At 38.0% G+C, this 18,901-nt stretch overlaps 3 protein-coding genes across 4 annotated transcripts in view; 2 read left to right on the forward strand and 1 right to left on the reverse strand.

The window, feature by feature from the left end:
* Positions 1 to 144: 144 nt before the first annotated feature.
* LOC113664340 (heterogeneous nuclear ribonucleoprotein Q) lies at positions 145 to 2,096 on the forward strand. The gene has a single exon (XM_027179935.2). It carries the CDS (start codon positions 256 to 258, stop codon positions 1,489 to 1,491), a length of 1,236 nt encoding a protein of 411 aa, XP_027035736.2. The 5' UTR covers positions 145 to 255; the 3' UTR covers positions 1,492 to 2,096.
* A 617-nt stretch (positions 2,097 to 2,713) lies between these two features.
* The window catches only part of LOC113664347 (E3 ubiquitin-protein ligase RNF123), a 29,634-nt gene continuing 13,446 nt past the window's right edge, over positions 2,714 to 18,901 (forward strand). Inside the window, exons 1-24 of one of the 2 annotated variants that reach the window (XM_089206934.1) lie at positions 2,714 to 2,978; positions 3,860 to 3,936; positions 4,781 to 4,890; positions 5,047 to 5,101; positions 5,886 to 5,971; positions 6,182 to 6,268; positions 6,634 to 6,701; positions 7,252 to 7,377; positions 7,997 to 8,096; positions 8,174 to 8,275; positions 8,931 to 9,056; positions 9,216 to 9,308; positions 9,672 to 9,745; positions 10,341 to 10,437; positions 10,863 to 10,938; positions 11,681 to 11,745; positions 12,200 to 12,274; positions 12,380 to 12,503; positions 13,094 to 13,154; positions 13,585 to 13,625; positions 14,185 to 14,339; positions 14,541 to 14,624; positions 15,179 to 15,286; positions 16,160 to 16,337. In XM_089206934.1, the coding sequence (XP_089063060.1) occupies positions 2,911 to 2,978; positions 3,860 to 3,936; positions 4,781 to 4,890; positions 5,047 to 5,101; positions 5,886 to 5,971; positions 6,182 to 6,268; positions 6,634 to 6,701; positions 7,252 to 7,377; positions 7,997 to 8,096; positions 8,174 to 8,275; positions 8,931 to 9,056; positions 9,216 to 9,308; positions 9,672 to 9,745; positions 10,341 to 10,437; positions 10,863 to 10,938; positions 11,681 to 11,745; positions 12,200 to 12,274; positions 12,380 to 12,503; positions 13,094 to 13,154; positions 13,585 to 13,625; positions 14,185 to 14,339; positions 14,541 to 14,624; positions 15,179 to 15,286; positions 16,160 to 16,337 (2,236 nt within the window). In that variant the 5' untranslated portion in view covers positions 2,714 to 2,910. The remainder of the gene's footprint in view (positions 2,979 to 3,859; positions 3,937 to 4,780; positions 4,891 to 5,046; positions 5,102 to 5,885; positions 5,972 to 6,181; positions 6,269 to 6,633; positions 6,702 to 7,251; positions 7,378 to 7,996; positions 8,097 to 8,173; positions 8,276 to 8,930; positions 9,057 to 9,215; positions 9,309 to 9,671; positions 9,746 to 10,340; positions 10,438 to 10,862; positions 10,939 to 11,680; positions 11,746 to 12,199; positions 12,275 to 12,379; positions 12,504 to 13,093; positions 13,155 to 13,584; positions 13,626 to 14,184; positions 14,340 to 14,540; positions 14,625 to 15,178; positions 15,287 to 16,159; positions 16,338 to 18,901) is intronic. The other variant, XM_089206935.1, reaches the window with a different exon arrangement.
* On the reverse strand, positions 16,381 to 17,220 carry LOC113664346 (carbohydrate sulfotransferase 10-like). The gene has a single exon (XM_027179942.2). It carries the CDS (start codon positions 17,203 to 17,205, stop codon positions 16,510 to 16,512), a length of 696 nt encoding a protein of 231 aa, XP_027035743.2. The 5' UTR covers positions 17,206 to 17,220; the 3' UTR covers positions 16,381 to 16,509.

The following is an 18,901-nucleotide window of genomic DNA, read 5'->3' on the forward strand; positions in this document are numbered from 1 at the left end:
GATGAGAAAGGATTGCTCGTAGGGTCAGAAATTTGCCAACCTGGGAAGAATTACAGGTAAGAAAGGATGTAGGCATTAATGACCTTAGAATAGTTCTTCGATGGAGGGATGTCTTGGGCCGAGTGGCCACTCGCATAACGAAAATTTTGTTGTCACGCAACGCTTCGACATCGAGCTCACATGGCGTGACCACGTAGGAGAACTGGGACCTACCATATCCCTTGATCCCTCACTCACCAGGTTATGTAAGCCAAAATGGCGGCGAATATGCGAGTGCGGGTGTCACTCTTCTGTTCTTCTTCTTCATTCCGGTATTTTTTACGATCTAATGCCATTTTGAGTTTGAATGCAATTCTACCATCCATCTCTATTAAAGAGAAGTCTACAAAAGCTAGCGATGATGAACAGCCACAAACTTTGGTTCCTCAAGAGGTCGAATTCGGCCGGACGGTCCACGTTGGAAATCTTCGACAGAGTACGAAATCCGATTTAATTGATTACTTTTCCAAGTATGGCGAGATCGAGAAGGTAGATTTGATGCTTACGAAGTTCTCTCGTTTGCCCCGAGGATTTGCTTTCGTGACATTTTGTGAAAAGGAAAGTGCGAAGAAAGTTCTCGCCAATAGTCATCCAATCGTTGCTGGAGACAACATTACTGTAAACCCACTAAGGACCGAAAAGAAGCTTCCCAAGCACACAAACAAAGATTTAGTAGTACTTGTGACCAGTATTTTGAAAACAACGAGTAAAAAGGCGATCGAAAGCCATTTTTCTCAATTCGGGAAAGTCAAAAATGTCATTCTTGCTCAGGAGGGTAAATCGGATGGTGAGTTAGACAAATATTATGTTGCACTGTCGTCGATTTCTGAGGTGAAGAGATCCCTTGAAGAGCCGACGCAGAGGATTGCTGAACAAGATATCGACTCCAAGGTGATGGCATTTTCAGAAGCTGAGCAAGTTTTACAGCGTTCTACAAATCTTTTTGTTCGTTCCTTAGAAGATAATGTATCCGTGTATAGTTTGAGAGAGTACTTTCAAAACTTTGGAGACGTAGAATCCGTGGAAGTTTTTTTAGACAGTCCTAATGTTGGGGGCTCTTTAACTGTGGCATGTGTTCACTTCTCTAAAGAATCTACGGTGGATAAATTTCTGGAGAGGGAAGGTCATGTTATAAATGGCATGCGATTTGAAGTTTTAAAACGTAGAAGTGTGCTTCCCTGGACAAGAAGTAACCGACAGAGAATATCAGTGGAGGGCTTGCCCCTGTCAATTGGGAAGCGGGATGTTCAGCAATTCTTCAAAAATGTAATTGAATTAGACATACAAATTGTCTTTTTCAGAAAAGATTCTGTAAATGGAAAAGTTCATTGCATTATAAGATGTATAAACCCCAAGGATGTGACAAGGATTCTCGCCAAAAAATATGCACAATTTCAAGAAGAAAAATTACATTTTAATCCTCTTGTGTGGAGCAAGAGTAGACCTGATTGAAAACTTAACCTTTAACTCCCAAGATCTGATTGTTAATTCTCCCTTCTTACTGTAACACATTTCCTTGTGAATCAGTTACAAGAATTTGGTGTTGGATTAAGACACCAACTTCAACTTGATAAATTTGAGTATTCTCGTTACCTGTTTGCAGGATAATGTATGGATATTATAGGGAGAAGTTACATGTCAGTCACTTCTGGGGAATTAAAGAGTTAAGTAACTGAAAGTAGATATTGTTGGCTTCAGAGAATCTAATTTCAAGTGAGCATTTACAAAGGGAAAAAATACTTTGACCCTTTTATTCTGAGGAGTAATCCATATGTAAAGTAATAAGAGGAAAGAAAAGTATAACCAGTTTAGATTGAGATTCTTGCAGCTTAAATCCTAAGAAATTGTGGCACACATTATGGAAAATTGACACTGAACAGTGCTCCAACCTCTGAACATTTTGGTAACCATGGCAAGTGAACATATTTGGGGACTAAAATTTAAACAGAAGTTGTCAGTTGGCGACCAACAGATTAAAAAAGACAAAAAAAAGGGAAAGAAAAACATCTCTGAAAAAATGAATGAAAGTGTTGCAATTAAATTGTCCAGCTCACTAATTATATGATGTAGTGCAACATGAAATATCCTCCTGTTAATTTGGCTTTTTTTTTCTTTTTTTAATTTTTTTTTTGGGGTGGGGGATTGGGGTGCAAAAGAAGGTTACCTAATTCTTTTATGGCAACCATTTCAAAATTGAAGGTTGCTAAAAGGCAGCTCTTTGGAAAATTGCGCTTGGAGTCTTGCTGAGGTCATGGGATTGATATGTAAAAAGAGCTTGTACAAAGGAACTGGTCAGTGAAACCAATGAGAATTGTTCAATTTCATGTCTCTTACCTTTGTGTGACACTGTAATTACAGTATGACCCTGCTTACCACATCCAGTTGACATGAAGCCCTCGCCAACTTTAACAAGTTCCAATTTCCCTTGAATTTGGGCCAATTTTCCAGTCATTTACCAGGACTCAAAACTCATTCTCAAACTTGGTCAACTAAAAAACTCTGAAAACTCAAACTGATTTTTCCTGCCCTTGGTTCAAATACACCCCTAAACTTTACTCATGAATTTTACAGATGCGATGACATTCATGAAAATGGAAAACCTTTACTTATTTTGAAAACTGAAAAGGAATAAGTCGATAGTCCATTCCAGACCCTCCACTCTTTTTCCCAACCTAGTTTGAAATTACTGGACCCCAGTCTTCAATTATGGCGGTCCACCTTGATATTTTCCCTGTTGTGTTTTCAATGACTCGGATCTTCTAGTTTGAAACCCACAATCGAACTTTGAAAACACTAATTTTGGTTAATTTATTTAGCACCGAGTTTGCTGGGTCAAAATCTTGGAATTTTGTGGAAATCGTAACGTTTATTATGGATGTTGATCAATTCTTGTCAACTGTGTTTCCGTCGAAAAGAGATGAAGACATCGCAACTCCAAGGTATTTCGCCGAAATATTTTCAGCTCAGTACGCTGCAATAGTTTTATGTGGCAAGAGTATAAAAATAGAGAAAACGACTAAACTTAGCGAATGCTTGCTCAATTCTTGCCGGCTAACTTGTGTACATGTCTAATTATCTTGTACACAAGACGCTAGCTAGCTTACTAACTCATTAAATCGCACGATCGTACGCACGAAACTTACGATTACATATTGGAGTAATTCTCCGAGTCTTAGCTTTGACGTATCCTCTGTGAAGGTAGTCTGGCTGTTACATCCCCTTTTCATCAACCAACACATATACTGACTTGATCAGAAATATCCGAATATTACACTCACCTGCATAATTATTTAGACTTTGATTCTGATGACGACCTCTGCTTTGGTTATCAAGCTGTCAGTCACCGTCATTGGCAATTCATTTTTATTCAGGAGTACCCTTAACTAGACGATCAGGCCACATAATTGATGCTGCTGACCATCACAGAACAATTTTTTTGCAATGTTCTGTGTAGACACTTGACTGAAGTATAAAATAGTATTTTTTCCCACATAACTTTTAAACAGTGTTAAGTTATAAATTATAGTATAGTAACAGTGTGAGATCAAGATATCTCCAGCCATTGATTTTGGTTGCAAACTGCAACAGAGGGAATCCTGCGCAGGCACAATTGGCCTAACATAGCAGTGCCCAGTAGGGCTTTCAATAAGATATTTTTACCTGGCTATAGAGACAGCTACCTTAACATGTGACCTAGATCTCTTAGGGGAAAGTAAAAGAGGCTCAAGTTGTGAGCAACCTGTGTTATAAGGAGCCAGCTGTTCTTACATTTGCTCTTGAAGGACATGATTTGTGAAATGTTTATGTTTACTTCTTTCAGACGATTGTTGGAATATGGGACACTTCAGGATCATATCGAAGAAATCCTTGCAAAGTATGATGAAGAAACTAAACCAGGTATTCAGGGATTATTTTCGTATTAAGGGAACTCTCCCAGCACAAGATTTTCTCAGAAAATTTTTGACAAAATTTGGTTAAGTACCCAGAAATATATGTAAGATCAGATCTGAAATCATCTGTTAAATATGGACTTTGAACTAGGGAAGAGGAGAAGAGTGTTTGAGGTACAATGTTAGCCCTTGCTTAACCCTTAAACTCCCATGAGTGACCAAGACAGAATTTCTCCTTACAGTATCAATATATTGTCAGGCAGACAAGTAATGAGAATTAAGGAAGGTATCAATTGTGGGATTTTTAATTGATTCAATACCAAATTCTCCAAACTAACATAATAAAAATTGTATGGTAGACATTCAGGAGAATTTCGAATGAGATCTTGGCAGTGAAATGATGGACCCCTTACATCTCTACATCATTTTGCTCTATACTGTTCCCGAAACATTTCTTTTGATACTGACAAGGAGAATTTTTTTGACATCGGAGAGCTTCTTTAAATGGCAAGAATTTCTTTACTTCTTGACCTTTGTTTATTTTTTGGTTCAGTAGAGATTCTGTAGGGAGAAATAACATGTTAGTCATACTAGGGTTTAGAAGTATGTAAATCAGCAATACTGATAAATATTTTTGGAATGCTGTCTCAACTCAGACTGAAGTAAAAAAGTCAGTCATTGACATACTCTAGAAACACAACATAACTTTGAAACATCAGTCATTATCAGCAGCTCTTTGGTAAATTTAAGTTTTCCCAGAATTATTAACCAGCTCTTAAAAAAAATTTGACCATTCTTTGTTCTAAATTAGCATTCTTAGTTGTTGCTTAGTTGTGTTATTCCTACTTCAGAAGTGGATGCTGAAGAAAGAGCTTTAACAGATGGCAGGATCGGACCAGAGACAGTTGGAGTTGATAGAGCCAGTCTTTGTGGCTCTATGACAATAAATGATGGAATAGAGGTACTGATCACACTAAATCAACTCTAGAATCTTCAATAAATCTTGAAGGAACAAATGTGCAATGTTAAACATACTATTTATCATGTGAAATTAGAATCCCAAAAGAAATTATGTTTCATCCAAACAGTAGTTAAAAAAATAGTTTTTTTTTGCCAGATTGAAAGCAGAAGCAACTTCAGTAGTGTGAGAGCAAATATGTGTGTCTGCAAAGGTAATGATTTGGTTTTGTTTTATTTGTTTTCCTTTAATCTCAAAGAGAGCATCAAAAAACCAAATCATCATTAGTAGTCAAGAATTCTTACTGAAAAATTTGTAGCTCCTTATTGTTTGAGCAGATGAAAGAGAAAGGGATTTGAGACTTTGTTGAACACAGGCCAGCATGCCAAGCATGATTCAGAACAGCAGCATCTGATTTAATATAAAGTATCACTTCTTATTCCATCTCTCTAAGAGCCAGTCAGATTTCCTCCAAAGCTCTTGCTCAGAAATTCAACCCTTTAACTCCCAGAAGTGATTAACAAGTAACTTCTCCCTACAATATCCATGCACTATCCAGCAAACAGGTTATAAGAATACTCAAATATATCAGATCTAACACCAAATTCTCGTTGATTATTTACAAGGAAATCTGTAGCAGCTAGAAGGGAGAATCAACAATCAGATCCTGAGAGTTATAGGGTTAACCTACTAGAGTTAAAAGCATATTTTACAGTGGAAAACCTGAAAAGTTTGAAAAGGAAACTAAAATGCACTTTTTAGATTAGATGCAAACTATAGTTTGTAAGACTTGCTCAATAAAGAATAACATTTTGTGTGATGGAGGGGAAAGAGTGAAGCTATTATTAGGTGGGGGGTTATTGTGTCATTTATGTTAGCAAAAGTTTTCACTCTGTTTGTCAGCTCAGTAATAGATAAAAGGACTTTTTGTCGAAACATCCTTACATAAATAAATAAGCTCACCTTCCTCTGATAATAGATTTCTTTTTATCTTCAAGGCAAGTGGATGTATGAAATATTGTTAGGCTCCAAAGGAATTATGCAGTTAGGTTGGGCAACATTGCAATGCAAATTCACCAATGAGGTATGAACTTTTTTGACTGCAAGTTAGGCATTTTTTGGAAATTGAAAACAAAAATGGTTGTACATGTAATTTCCAATGAGTCTTTTCCTATGCTGTAAGTTAATTTGATATTGATTGCTTTTAAAAGTGTTTCTTGAATATTTTTCTCTGTAGTTCTAAAGTACCAATTTGGAATCACAATGTTATGTCATGTCTCTTTTTTACATTCAGGAAGGTGTTGGTGATACAAATGACTCCTTTGCTTATGATGGACACCGTGTCAGAAAATGGAATGTCTCCACAGCAAAATATGGAGAGGTACAGTTTGAATATTTTACTTGTCTTTTTGTGGAATGATTTAGTCAGGCAGACACACAAATCCTTTTGAAATATTTTGTGGCCTTGCTGTTATTGTATGTTCACTGAATATCTGATGGCTATAGTGTGAGTAGTTAACTATTTAACTCCAATGTGTGACCAAGACAGAATTTCTCCTTACAATATCAATACAATATGAGACAGGCAAGTGATGAGAATAAAGAAAAATATCACTAAGGGGATTATTAGTTGATTCAACACCAAATTCTCTGAACCAACATCATCAGAATTGTATGGCAGATAGTAAGGAGAATTACTTATAATATCTTGGGAATGAAAGGGTTAAAATTGTTGATATTTTTCAGGAATGGATGGCAGGTGATGTGGTGGGATGCTTTATTGATTTAGATCAAGGTGTAATCTCGTATAGTAGGTAAGTTTAAAATCTGCGATTGTGATAGTATGAATAAAGGGGATAAGTTTCTAAAGAAACTGTGGTGCTGTATCAGTGGGAGAGTGTGGCAGGTAATTTCGTGTTAACAACTGAGTTGAAAACATTAATTGGACATTGTAAAGAGTTTAAAGGCTGATGTTTCGAGCATTAGCCCTTTGTCAGAGTGATAGTAGTTCCAGATTGATCCCAGTTCAATTTGTCAACATATATTTTTTTCAATCAAGTAAAGCAATAATCCTCCCAGGTGAAATGAAATTTTGGCAATTCCACAAAAGAAGCTTGGAAAAATTCTGGCTTTGACAAGATTTGAACCTGTGCCTCTTAGATACTAGATGGGTGTTATGAAGTGCCATGAAGCCACACAATTTGGGACCAATGCACATTTTAGAGGGTTTTTCTTTCCCATGGAGGAATGTGATCAAGATTTTTACTTCAATGAAGAACTGAAATTTGTTTTTAGCTTATACGGTTGTTATCTTTATTAAAAATGGACTTACCTTCTTCTGTTTTTCCAATTTTTAATGTTCAGGAATGGACACTTTTTGGGTGTGGCATTTGATAATGTTCAATATGGTCCAGGGCTGGCGTACTTCCCTGCCGCCAGTTTATCATACGGAGAGTCCTGCCACATGAATTTTGGGTCAGCTCCGTTTAAGTATCCTTTTGATAAACAGAGAAAAACAAAACAAAACAAATAAACAAAAAAAGCAAGAAAAAGGGAAAAAAAGTTAAAACCAGTTTCAGAGAGAGTGTGTTACAATTTCGTAAAATTATGGTTGGACCCCCGGACTGGCATAAATTTTTAAGAAATCGACTCAGAATAATGCTACCCTTTCGGTATGTGACGCTTAGGGTTAGGGTTTTCTACCTCTACCTTCACAACAGCTCTGGCATTTAGTGAGGTTTCCCTGACAGCTTGCTGTGGCCCGTGAGCTTGCCCTCAGCTTCGCCTCGGGACGAGCGCTTCTTAGCCCGCGAGGAAGTATCGAGGCCTTGAGCAACACGAGCCGGTGGGGGTCTGAAAGGGGTCTGGCATTGATTATTTTTACCAGAGCCCCCGCAAACCTCTTCTCGACTCGTACGAAATTTTCATGCGGGTAGAGAAATGTGCGTCATGTAGCAGTAATAATAAGGACCTGCTCGTAAGCTGGGTCTTTGAGAGTCCGAGTACAGCAAGCGAGCCATTCGATAATTGCACCTCCTATTTATGCATCAAGAGCTTAATTTTGACGTTTGTGATACAGTTGGAGTTGATAACTCTTAACGTAGAAAAGATTTCCCATAGAAGGTTATAAGCCTCTTCAGGACCCGCCAATCTCTGATGTGGCGAAAGCTACAGAATTGGTTTCATGTTTGGACAGACTCTTACCAGCTGTAAGTGTATTACAAAGAGAGTGAACTGGAGAAAGAAGATTGGGCCTTGTTTTAATTCTTTTTTGTTTGGTTTCCAGCCGGACAGAGTTCCTTGTTTGCCGCCGGCTCTTCATGGTCGTTCAGATACTTTGACGCTGCTAACTACTGCCCATGTCTTCGAGAAACTGGGACCTCTACTGGTAAATGTTGAAACTTGTACGCTCAGGCGACATTTGCCATGCGGCTCAATTTATTTCCAGTGACATAGGCGCAGTTTTCAGTTAAGCTTTCAACATCCCTTAGCTTAACTTGTTGCAAGTATGAAGTTATAAATTTGGTCGCCAAACTAACGTTTAGTTGTAGGGGTGTTTTCGTGTTTTCCCTCGATGATTGACAACACCATATCATGCACAGCGATGCACAGTTTCAATTACTTTGATTATATCAAAATCTTATATGTGAACTGCGGATTAAAACATGAATAATTGTGAAAGCGGTTTTACAGTAATGAACACTTTTTAAGCAGAAGTCAAAATAAGACCTTGTATAAATTCAGGCCTGTATGGGATTTGAACACATGACCTCTGTGATACCGGTGCAGTGCTCTACTAACTTAGCTAACAGGCTAACTGGGATCTGGTTTTTATGTTAGTTCATAATAAACCTGTGAAGTGATGAATCAAGGACTGATTTTGTTTTCGTTATGTTGGTTCGTAATGAAACCGTGAAGTGATGCACAGCTCACTTCTGTGAAACCGAAGGAAACGATTACAAAGGGGTAATTAAATAAGGTTAATCAACTACCAGGGATAGTTACAGTACTGAGTGTATTTTCGTTATTGTGGTATTTTCCAGACTGGAGGCTACGTGGTTGAAGAAGTTCTCCTTCCGTTCTTACTCAAGTCTTGTGTGGGATGTAATCCTGTGGAACATCGACCGGGTGTTCATAAGATTCTTGATATGATGTGGGTCTGTATGGAGGTAAGTTGAGTCTGGGCATGCTCTACTTCTTTTTTAATTTTTGCAAAAACTTCCATTTATCTCTCCCCCTCTCCCCCTCTTCAATGTTGCCTGGTGTCAACAAAATGTAGTTACATGATAACTGGTCTAACCTGAAGTTTTGTCTCGTTTGGTTTTAAGGAATTTGAACTGGTGCCTTCTCTGAGTCACTTGCTAAATGCTCTGATCAAGTATTACTGGTTCCAACCGGTTACCATGGATTTTAGGCAACAGGTAAAGCCAGTTATACGATCATTTCCTCTGATTTGTCGTCATTCACAGTGCGCTTTTGTACGGCGTGTGGTTTCAATCAATAATATGGCGACTTTTTCTTATAGCTGAGCTCGCCTGAGACATAAATTGTCCTATTTTTTGTAAGTAAGTCCGTTCCACCTTTAGGGGGGAGGGTGCGGCTACACATAGGCTATTTGTTGCACAATTGCTACAAAAATCCGCTTTTTGTTTATGAATTATTTTGGTATTTCTGATCATGACCTACGTAGTTTTCAGCAGGAAGTGCTTCAATTGGATGAGGTGGTCGGTGAAAATGGTGAAGGAATCTAGACAATGTCATTGCATGGTTTCTTATCTTTTTAGGTGCAGTGCCTGACCTTGGTTCTTTCTATACTCAAACACGAGAAAACACGAAGATTGTGGATCGCTTGTAAAAGATATCCTTTAAAAAATTTTCTCTTTTTTACTATTGAAAAAATTTGAAAGGATGTTGAAAATTGCCACAAGCATATGGCAAAGGAAAGACTGACTCTCTTTCGAGGACTCGGATCACAGACGTTACGATTATGCAGTCCGGTGCTCTACCAACTGAGTGAGCGGTATTATTGTGAAGCTAGTCCAAAGTCAAGATTCATCTGTGATAATTGTCCTGTATACAGATAGAATAGTGACTTTTCACTCTCTACAACTTAATTTGATTACTGTAAAACCTTATCTGTTATACCATATTCATTTAGCGGTTACAGAAAAGAATCGAATAACATCAGAATGTAAGACGCCTTTCGCGTTGTTGTAAGGATAGCGCACTTATAATCCGCAGTCGACACATTATGATCATCTTGGCCGAGATAAACGATAACACTGCCCTTCAAAGACTACCTTTGTTTGGATCTAGTCAGATTTTCATTTCAGCTATAGTGAAAATACTCCGCCGGAAGCAACGCGTTCATGGCATTTGTGCGCCAGTTGGTATTTGTGAATTTTAGCGCAGTAATTCTGTTGTGTTTGTATGGATTCTTTGACTGTGTGAACTTTTCCTCAGAAGTTTAGTTACTTTATGCATATCAAGCCTCCAGATGACAAAGTCCTTCAGTCTTCCTTTCCATCGGTGTGGTGGGAAAGCGACGATGTGAGTTCTTAGTGTGTATTTTTAGGTCAGATTTTCATTAAAAATTCTAGGTAGTTAGATAAAGCGCTCCCTGCGACCAATGTCTTCACTGGTTAAAAGACGCGTCAGATAGGGGTTGATGACCAATCAGCTTCCATGGTTTAGACCATGTGACCAGATAAGACTACTCTTTCTATTCGTGTAGTCACCATACTCGACGATGATCTTCTAAGTGAAATTTTTCTTGACGAAATATTATCTCACGTAGAGCAGGGTAGTACTGTTAGATTTCTCTCCAAAGTGGGTGTATGGTGTATGGAAAGTAACTCACTAAATATTTTTTTGCATAATCTTTTTTCTTTAATTCTCATGAATGTAAAGCTAGTCCGTCAAAGAGAAAATTTTGTGCCACTGAATAACTTAACTATGAATTGCTTCCTTCGTAGGAGTCATCGAAGCCGAGTGAGGCGTCAAAAACTGAGTATACCACTGCCTGCAATAAACTCAAGAACAAAGTCCAAGGTGACGAAACATTGATCCCTTGACACCCTTTGTGACGTTAGGGGAGGAGAGGGAGGGGGGAAGGGGCTAAACAAACCTTGGTGTCGATACCTCGAGCAATTGAGTATAAGTAGCCAATCAGAGGAAGGGGAAATACCACATAAGCCAATGAGGATTAAAGTAAAAGTAAGCTGACTGCTCAAAGCGCGGGAAAACTGAACGCGCGTGACGAAGTCGCACTTAGTGTTGGTATTGAATCTGATTGGTTAAGAGGATGGCGCGACCTTTTTTTGGACCAATCACGGAGCGCAGAAAAGTAAACCAATATAATCCTTGATTACTATTGACACTTAGGGGAAAAGTGGTTAAAAATGTTAGTCTCGTTAGAGAATAAATCACAGAAGAGACAATAAGCAACAAATAAGGAGAAAGAATAGTACTTTAATGTGGCTCAGAGTAATGGTTCAACCTCGTTGTGACTCTACCATTTAGTTTAAATTCCGTTAGCTTTCACTGTATTTTCTGTTAACGTTAATAACCCTTTGCACCCTAACATCAGTATGCAGATTCTCCGTACTGTTGTCTATACATTTCCTTTGGTACTGGCAAGGAGAATTTATTTAATAATCAAGAGCTTCTTGAGTGGGTGGTCTTTTCCTATACTCTCATTACCTTAATGTTTGATTTAGTAGTTATGATGTAAGGAGAAATTAGATGCTAATCACACTCTAAGGTTAATGGGATTTGTTCCTTCTTTTCTTAGTGCTCGAGAATATTCAGGTAGAAATTTGCAAGATTTTGTTAAAAGGCGATGATCGACCGACACAGGTAAACACCTTATGATATTTAAATTGTATTTCAGATAAATGCCGAGATTTTATAGGTTTTAACGTATAGTTCACTTTATTAATCTAAGAGAGTTTGAAGGTAGGAATCTGAGTTCTCCTTGGAGTACTTATTTTAAAAAAAAACAATTATTCTGTTGATTATGACTCAAGGAGTCGTATGTCACAATAAGACATATGACTGAAGTTCAACTCAGGCGGCGCTTTAGAGACTCAGTGGACCCTCGGCTTATTTTTGGAAAAGAAATGTTTCTGTTAGTTTTTTTATTCTAGCTGTGAGCTTTCCTTTTCTGTCACTATCTACCAAATACCTTGTTAAAATCAACCTCAGAGATATTTGGATGGACGGAAAAGAAATGAAAGAAATTAGGTATCGTATTCTATCGAACCGCCGTTGCAGTATTCGTTAAGTATGACGTGTTGTTATATTTTACCAGGACTCCAAACCTACAAGGCTGTTATTCCTCGAAAAGTTTAGAAAATTCCTGCAGGAAAATATGATGACCATTATGGTTAGTCAAATTAACTTAAAATATTTCTGGTTTTGATGCATTCTTGAATATTTTACGCTCGGTTTGTTTTGTAATTTGAAGGGATGCTTTTTTCTATTCAAACAGCTTCAACCGTCCAGTGCATGTGCGGGACCAGTTATCACGTGTTTCTACCATCGGCTAGTGCAAGCAGTCCGCTGGCATTGGGAGCAGTGGGCTCAAGAGAAGGATTCGCCTATAAAAAGTAAAGGTACACAAAACGAATGGTAAATGACGAACTAAAGACAGATTAGGGCAAAATTTTCAATTTGGGCAAACTGCAATGTTTTGCTATCAAGCTTTGCTGTGCCGTTTTATACCATAATTCGACTTAATCACAATTAATGAACCAAGAGATATCACATTCCTCTGGCCTGGGTTGTTCAAATCTAACACAATTCGTCTTCATAACCCAGTGTTATTGTGAAATTTTATATCATGGATGCTCTTAAAAGAATAGAGAAAATTATCCCAAAAAGGCTTTTGAAAAAAGGTACCAAGAAACCCAGATTAAAATTTAACCTTGGGTTAGCGCCAATTGGCCTCCGCGGAACAGCTAGACCTAACTAAAATAGAATTTGCACTGAGATTTTTGTCCGAGACAAAATTTGTCTGAGATTTTTTTTTTTTAACTTTACCGGTTGGTTGTTTATCCTAAAGGAACGTAAAATTTTGAATTCAGAAGGAGGGTTCCCTTTCTCATTTAAGAGCTGTAGTACATTGTAGATAACCATATAATTCTCTAATATCAATATTATTCCTATACACATTAAGTGTACTTTACTTTTATGAATTTTTTAGATGCATACGTTCCAAACCATGTTTTCCATGACGACGGAGTTCATTTCTGGGACCTACCAAGGTAATGTTTCCGAATTAGACAGATTATTCGAGTTTGTCTCCGGCTGAAGTAAATGAGTGGGATCCAACGCCGATGAGAGATTGGAGTTTTAATCTTTTACTTTTTTTATCGCTATATTTTCAAGTACTTAGTGCTCATTTCGTAGAAGTAAAAACGCAACGAAGGAAAATGTAGTTAAATCAACCAAACAGCTCAAAGCGCGGGAAAACGCGGGCGACTGAGTCATGATTGGCTTTAGTTTTGCTTCTGATTGGTCCAGAGGGTGGCGCCAGTTTTCTGGACCAATCACAGACCGAAGGGAAGGAAAACCTTTGCAGTCTCGGATTAATTTCAACGCTCAGTTGAAAATTGCTCAATTGTTTTGTGTCGTATAACTGGATTATTTTAATGTATTGCCTCAATATGGTTTCTGTTGTATTCCTCTTGTTAGGGTGGGTGGTGTTTTGTCTCATCTCAAGAAAGCCTACCACGGTAAGTCAAATGGTCGTTGAAATTTATTTTATACCTCACACTTTTCGGAGTGAGCCTTGATTTTAGGAATTGGACACAGTTTGCCTGGCCTGCTTCGACAATTGGCTGAGAAAACCAAATGTTTCAGTTTTCAGGCAAATTTGGTTCCATTCTATTGCCTCGAACGAAGAAAAAATTCGCAATGTGTAAAAAGATATCAAAGCATTTGGAGAGGCTTCCCTCTTGTTCACGGGTTTCCACGTGAACGTTTATGATAAAATGATGATGATTATGATGACTATGATAGTTTATGATAATTATGATAATCATGATAATTGTGATGATTATAATCATGATAATTATTATAATTATGGTAATTATGACATTGAGGATAATCATGATAGATTTGATGATTATGGTAATTAATATAATTATCATAATTATGATAATCATGATAACTTTAAGGATTATGATAACAATAATAATGATATTAACAAGGAAAATCCAAACGCATAGATGTGGTTCGAAGAAAGATAACAGGTTAGATTTTCTTTATTTGAGAGCGCCATTTGTTTCTCAGACGCCATCGAAAAGTCAGCAAACAAAGAGGAGTCCAGTGAGGGGGACGAATCACCCATCTCCTGTGAAGATCGTAACCTCGAGCCTTCATTGGTGGAAATGTTGGATGGCGTCATCATGCTTTACCATATTGCTGTACACAAGCAACTGTCTAAGGTAGAAGGGAGACTGAGTGCAAATTTAACATTTTTTTCTGATAGACTCGAGCTCTCGAGAACTCTCCTTACAGTGGACACCTTTGAGTCCATCACCATTTCCCTTCAATTACTCGACTCTGCTTTTATTATTGCGGAAGGTGAGAACATGACCTAGTTTTAGTCCTCAGAGCAAGCAAAAGCAAGTTTATACTTTTTACAGGTGAGAGCCGTACGGGAAAACATGAAGCAGAACATCAAAGCTCTTGAAGAAACGATGGCAAAAATCAGACGCTGTGAACAGGAGGTATTTACAACCATGTACTCCTTGATTTTTAAAGAAGCGGTTGGGCGCGGCCATTAAGGTGTTTATGCGTTAGACTCCAGGTTGAGAGGCCTGGTGACGAAGTGTGTTGTGTTCTCAGGGAAGACATTGGACTCACACAGTGCCTTTCTCCACCCCTATGGGTACCGGGGTATAGTCAGGGAATTTCGACGAAATGCTGGGGTAACCCTGTGATAAGAGGAGGGGGGGGGGGCGGGGGACGGGGTAACCTGTGATGGACTAGTTTCCCATCGGGGGTAATGCACCTAAAATACTCAAAAGGGTGTAATTTCAAATTTGTTCTCGATCTTGACTTAAAAAACCGAGAGTGCATTTACATTAAAAAACAAAAGCGAAATAAGCGAAAATTCCCTTGATCCAAGCTAGTTACGTTTCGCCTCATGCCCAGTTGTTTTTTCTGAGAAGCCCTTACCACGCTTACCCAGCCCAGTGCTCGCGCACTATATTTTCTCGTCATTTGGCTAAATAAGTTCGTTTTAAGGTGTAACGGAAGCTTGCTGTTGTAATCTTTTAAGAGAACTGACGTGCTAGCAGAACTGGAAAGATCGAAGACAGTCTTCCTTCAAGAAACCACCCACTGCGCAAGACACATGGCTTGGGTTTCCACTCTTATTTTCACTAAGGTTTGTTTGGGTCCATAGTAATGAAAGAAAAAAAAAATAGACCAAGAGGTCATTCTCCTGTAGTAAGGTGGGAGATGCGATATAGAAACAGATTAGTGCCAGTATCTGAGCAAATTCGCACCTGCTCCTCCCCTAACCCGATATTAAACGTTACTTTTTAGGTGCGGGGAGGGGTAGGTGCGCAGTTAGACGGATAATGACATGGAACCATAAAAACTTAGCATCAACTTCCTCTAGGAAATGAAGAATTGGGACCCTTTCAGTAGCATGTACAAACAAAACATCGTTTTTGCTTGTATCTGCGGAGTAAATTTCTCCCTCTTTCACCACCACCCACCTTCCACTTTCAATAAACTGTGGAATTTTATGTTTGCAGGTGTAAAATATATTTTGGGCGCTACTCAGAGTCATTTCAGCCCAAGCCGTTGGGTGAAGGTTGGGGTGGACCCTGGGAAGGGCCCATAACAATGCTATGCCCAAGGTCATTAATTGTATCATCATCATCATCATCATCACCAACATTATTATTATTATTATTATTATTATTATTATTATTATTATCGCCTTAAAGGGCATTGAAAAATAAAAACAGAAAAAAAGTGACAACAAAACAGTCTTAACATCACGCGGGTCGACGGGTAAGCTAAAATACATTTTTATCCGCCAAAATATCCATTTAAGCCTGCAAAACGAATTACAATGCCGACAGAGTGATGATAATCCTGATTTTTATCCCTTTTGTCATTGTCTTCTGTTTTAACATTATTTTTGGGCTGGGTCATGCGCAGATTAGATCAGATTGAAAGCCAGAAAAATCTATAATAGCTAATTCTTGAATACATTCTAGTGATATGGTAACTGTTTGTTTCTTAGGAGAAGCAGAACGATGTACATTGGATGCTGAATTGTATTATGTCATCTGTGGAGCGAGGTACTATAAAGGAAAACCTCTTTGAGTTTACACCTGAGTTTTACATGGAGGCCGCTATCAATGCGTTTCACGGGCTCAGGCATTACTTCCATCCTACAACGTGCTTCAGTGACATTCCAGGTAAATTGTTTTGGTATGTTAATCAGTTCCAGTCTCCCGCAAAAGTAGACTGACAAGAGAACGCAGAGAACGCGCGCTTGTGCGCTCCTTCGCTTGTTTCCGCTGAGCATAAAACTGGCTCATGCTAAAGTATTTTTTTGTAGAAGGATTTAGCACCATACGTCAAGTTACTCTAAGACTGAGTGCTCGACCTGTTTTCGTTACCAATAAGAAGCGGTCGCACGTGACTTAGATAATCATACCCAAACATATCAAAGTCTCTGCGATACACTTCGCCTAATCGCGTGATGTATTTTGGGGGGACCTTGGAAAAATACTCCAGCACCTCGCAGTTATAGGTTGATTCGTGAATTGGCGGGAAAGTGACGCGGGAGTCAATTCCCGCCAATTTTAAGGCAAGGGGAGCGTCCTCTTGCATAGTTTCTAAATGACCAATGAAGTCGTAGTTGATAAAACACGGATGGCACAATTTTTCGTATTCTCGCCAGTGTGCATTGCGCGAAACATTATTGGAAAAATATTGAACGAATTCCGCAAAGGTGACGTTGTTGTCTCCATTTGGGTCAAAATCTTGCGGTCGATAAGCTTTTGTAATGCCTTCACGAGCTTCCCTGCTCGTGTACCATTTGTCCAGACCAAGAAATTTGTCTTTAAAGGCAGAGATCAAGCGAATAAAAGGTTCGCGAACGAAGACGAATTTAAAATAAGTGTTAATTCTCTTTCGCCTTCCTTTCTCCGAGTACGCACTCAATCGATGCCAGAGGTCCCATTGGTGAATGTTTTCAAAGGAGTTTTCTTTCAAGCGTCGAAGATTACCGAACACGTTTTTCCATGTTGTAGTACCAACCTTTGGAATCGTGCAGTACATAAACTTGTTTTTATCGTCTACTAGGATAAACTTTAAGTCATCAGCAACTGGGATCTTGTATGAATGTGTTTGACAAAAGTTATTCAAATGTTTCTTTCTTGTGGCCTGTCTTTGCAAAATTTCTATAATGGGCAAAGATAAGTTTAGTCAGTGGATTTTTGTGCAAAGACCATTTTTGAAGGAGGAAGTCAAGAGGTTTCGACACCTTTCTCGATATTGTTATTATTATTATTATTATTATTATTATTATTATTATTATTATTCATGATTTTTTACTTTGACGTTCTGTTCTAATATAGAGTAGCTTTCAGGGACCAGATATCTTGAGCAAACTCTTCTAACATGAATATAGAAAACTTGTCACAAATAAACTAATCGTCACTTAACACTTTGTTGGTACAATCAGTAGCTGTCTTTTTCCTTACGAAATGTTAATGTGATGTCCCAGAGCATATACACTCCAAACTAAATTTGGAATTTTAAATGGTGTCTCAAGAATTTCTCCTTTTGCCAGATACATGGAGTATTTCTCGCGAAGTCGGAACTGAGAAAGGTTTTAATTGTGAAGAGCGGCGTTTCTGACCTCTATATCAAACCGTTTGATATCACGCGTATGACAGTGCTTTTGTGAATTAGAACGAACATGTTTGTGGTTTGTGTTTTATTTCCTTGACAACTTAACAACTCACAGTTGCTTATTGTGTTCGTATGGAGTTAAAGCCCGAAAATATTGTCTTTTCTTTGCTTAATTTATGCTTTTGAAGTTCAGTTTTTGAATCGGTTAAGTATCGATGAATGGTAATATTTTACAGCAAAAAAATCAGATTACGTCTTTAAACAACCATGAGTTCACTAGGCGGAATCCCGCTTTTAAGTTTCCTTTGTCAAAACCCATGCGATGATATACTCATATCTAAGAGGAAAATAACGATAAAATGTAATAAAAGGAAATTCTTTATGACAAATCATTTTTTAAGTCCGTGGGCGTTGTCTTTTTAGACCGCTTCTGACACTATGTAATGTATGCAGCTCGGTTAACTCTGTACATCCTAATATCAGTATGCATATTCTCCATATTGTTCTCTGTAAGTTTCCTAAGGTGTGGACAAGAAGAATTTGTGTAGCAATCAAGAGCTTGTTTAGTTTTATGATCATTTCCTTTATTGTTGTGACCTTAATGCGTGGTTCAGAGGTGATATTTTAAGGAAAAAAATAGACACAGATAAATACAAAGATAGAATGATAAACTTTGCTTTAGAGTAGCCCATTCAGCCTCGAGTCTGGTATCTAGAAGAGCCTTGAAGTTGAAACTCACAATACAGTCGTAAAGAGTACAAATTAGATATAAAAACTACAAATTTATTCCTAAAATTATATGAGTTCCAAGTGAAAAATTTTTTTTAAAAAATGGAGGTTACGAAAACTTGTAGTTTTTAATTCGATGCTTAAAAATCTTCAAGGACTCACCTTGATTGATGGGTTGTGGCAAAGAATTAATTACACTGATATAGTTGAGCAGAGATACGGATTATATAACTTTGCTAGTAAAGTTGTGACTCTTTTTCCCATTGCGTTTAAGCATGACTTATACAGTTCACGAAGAAATTGTGGTTACCATTTTTGTCGAGGAAGTGTTACTAGTTACCAATTAAGAAAGGAGTCTTACCGAAATCATCTGCAAGTCCACCGATAGTAA

This window comes from Pocillopora damicornis, chromosome 5 (genome assembly GCF_964200805.1).
Source record: "Pocillopora damicornis chromosome 5, jaPocDami1.2, whole genome shotgun sequence".
Classification (NCBI taxonomy): Eukaryota; Metazoa; Cnidaria; class Anthozoa; order Scleractinia; family Pocilloporidae; genus Pocillopora; species Pocillopora damicornis.

What these genes read in the sequence shown, in the direction of transcription:
- LOC113664340 (XM_027179935.2), top strand. Translation starts at nt 256, where the DNA reads ATGGCGGCGAATATGCGAGTGCGGGTGTCACTCTTCTGTTCTTCTTCT.
- LOC113664346 (XM_027179942.2), bottom strand. Translation starts at nt 17,205, where the DNA reads ATGTACTGCACGATTCCAAAGGTTGGTACTACAACATGGAAAAACGTG.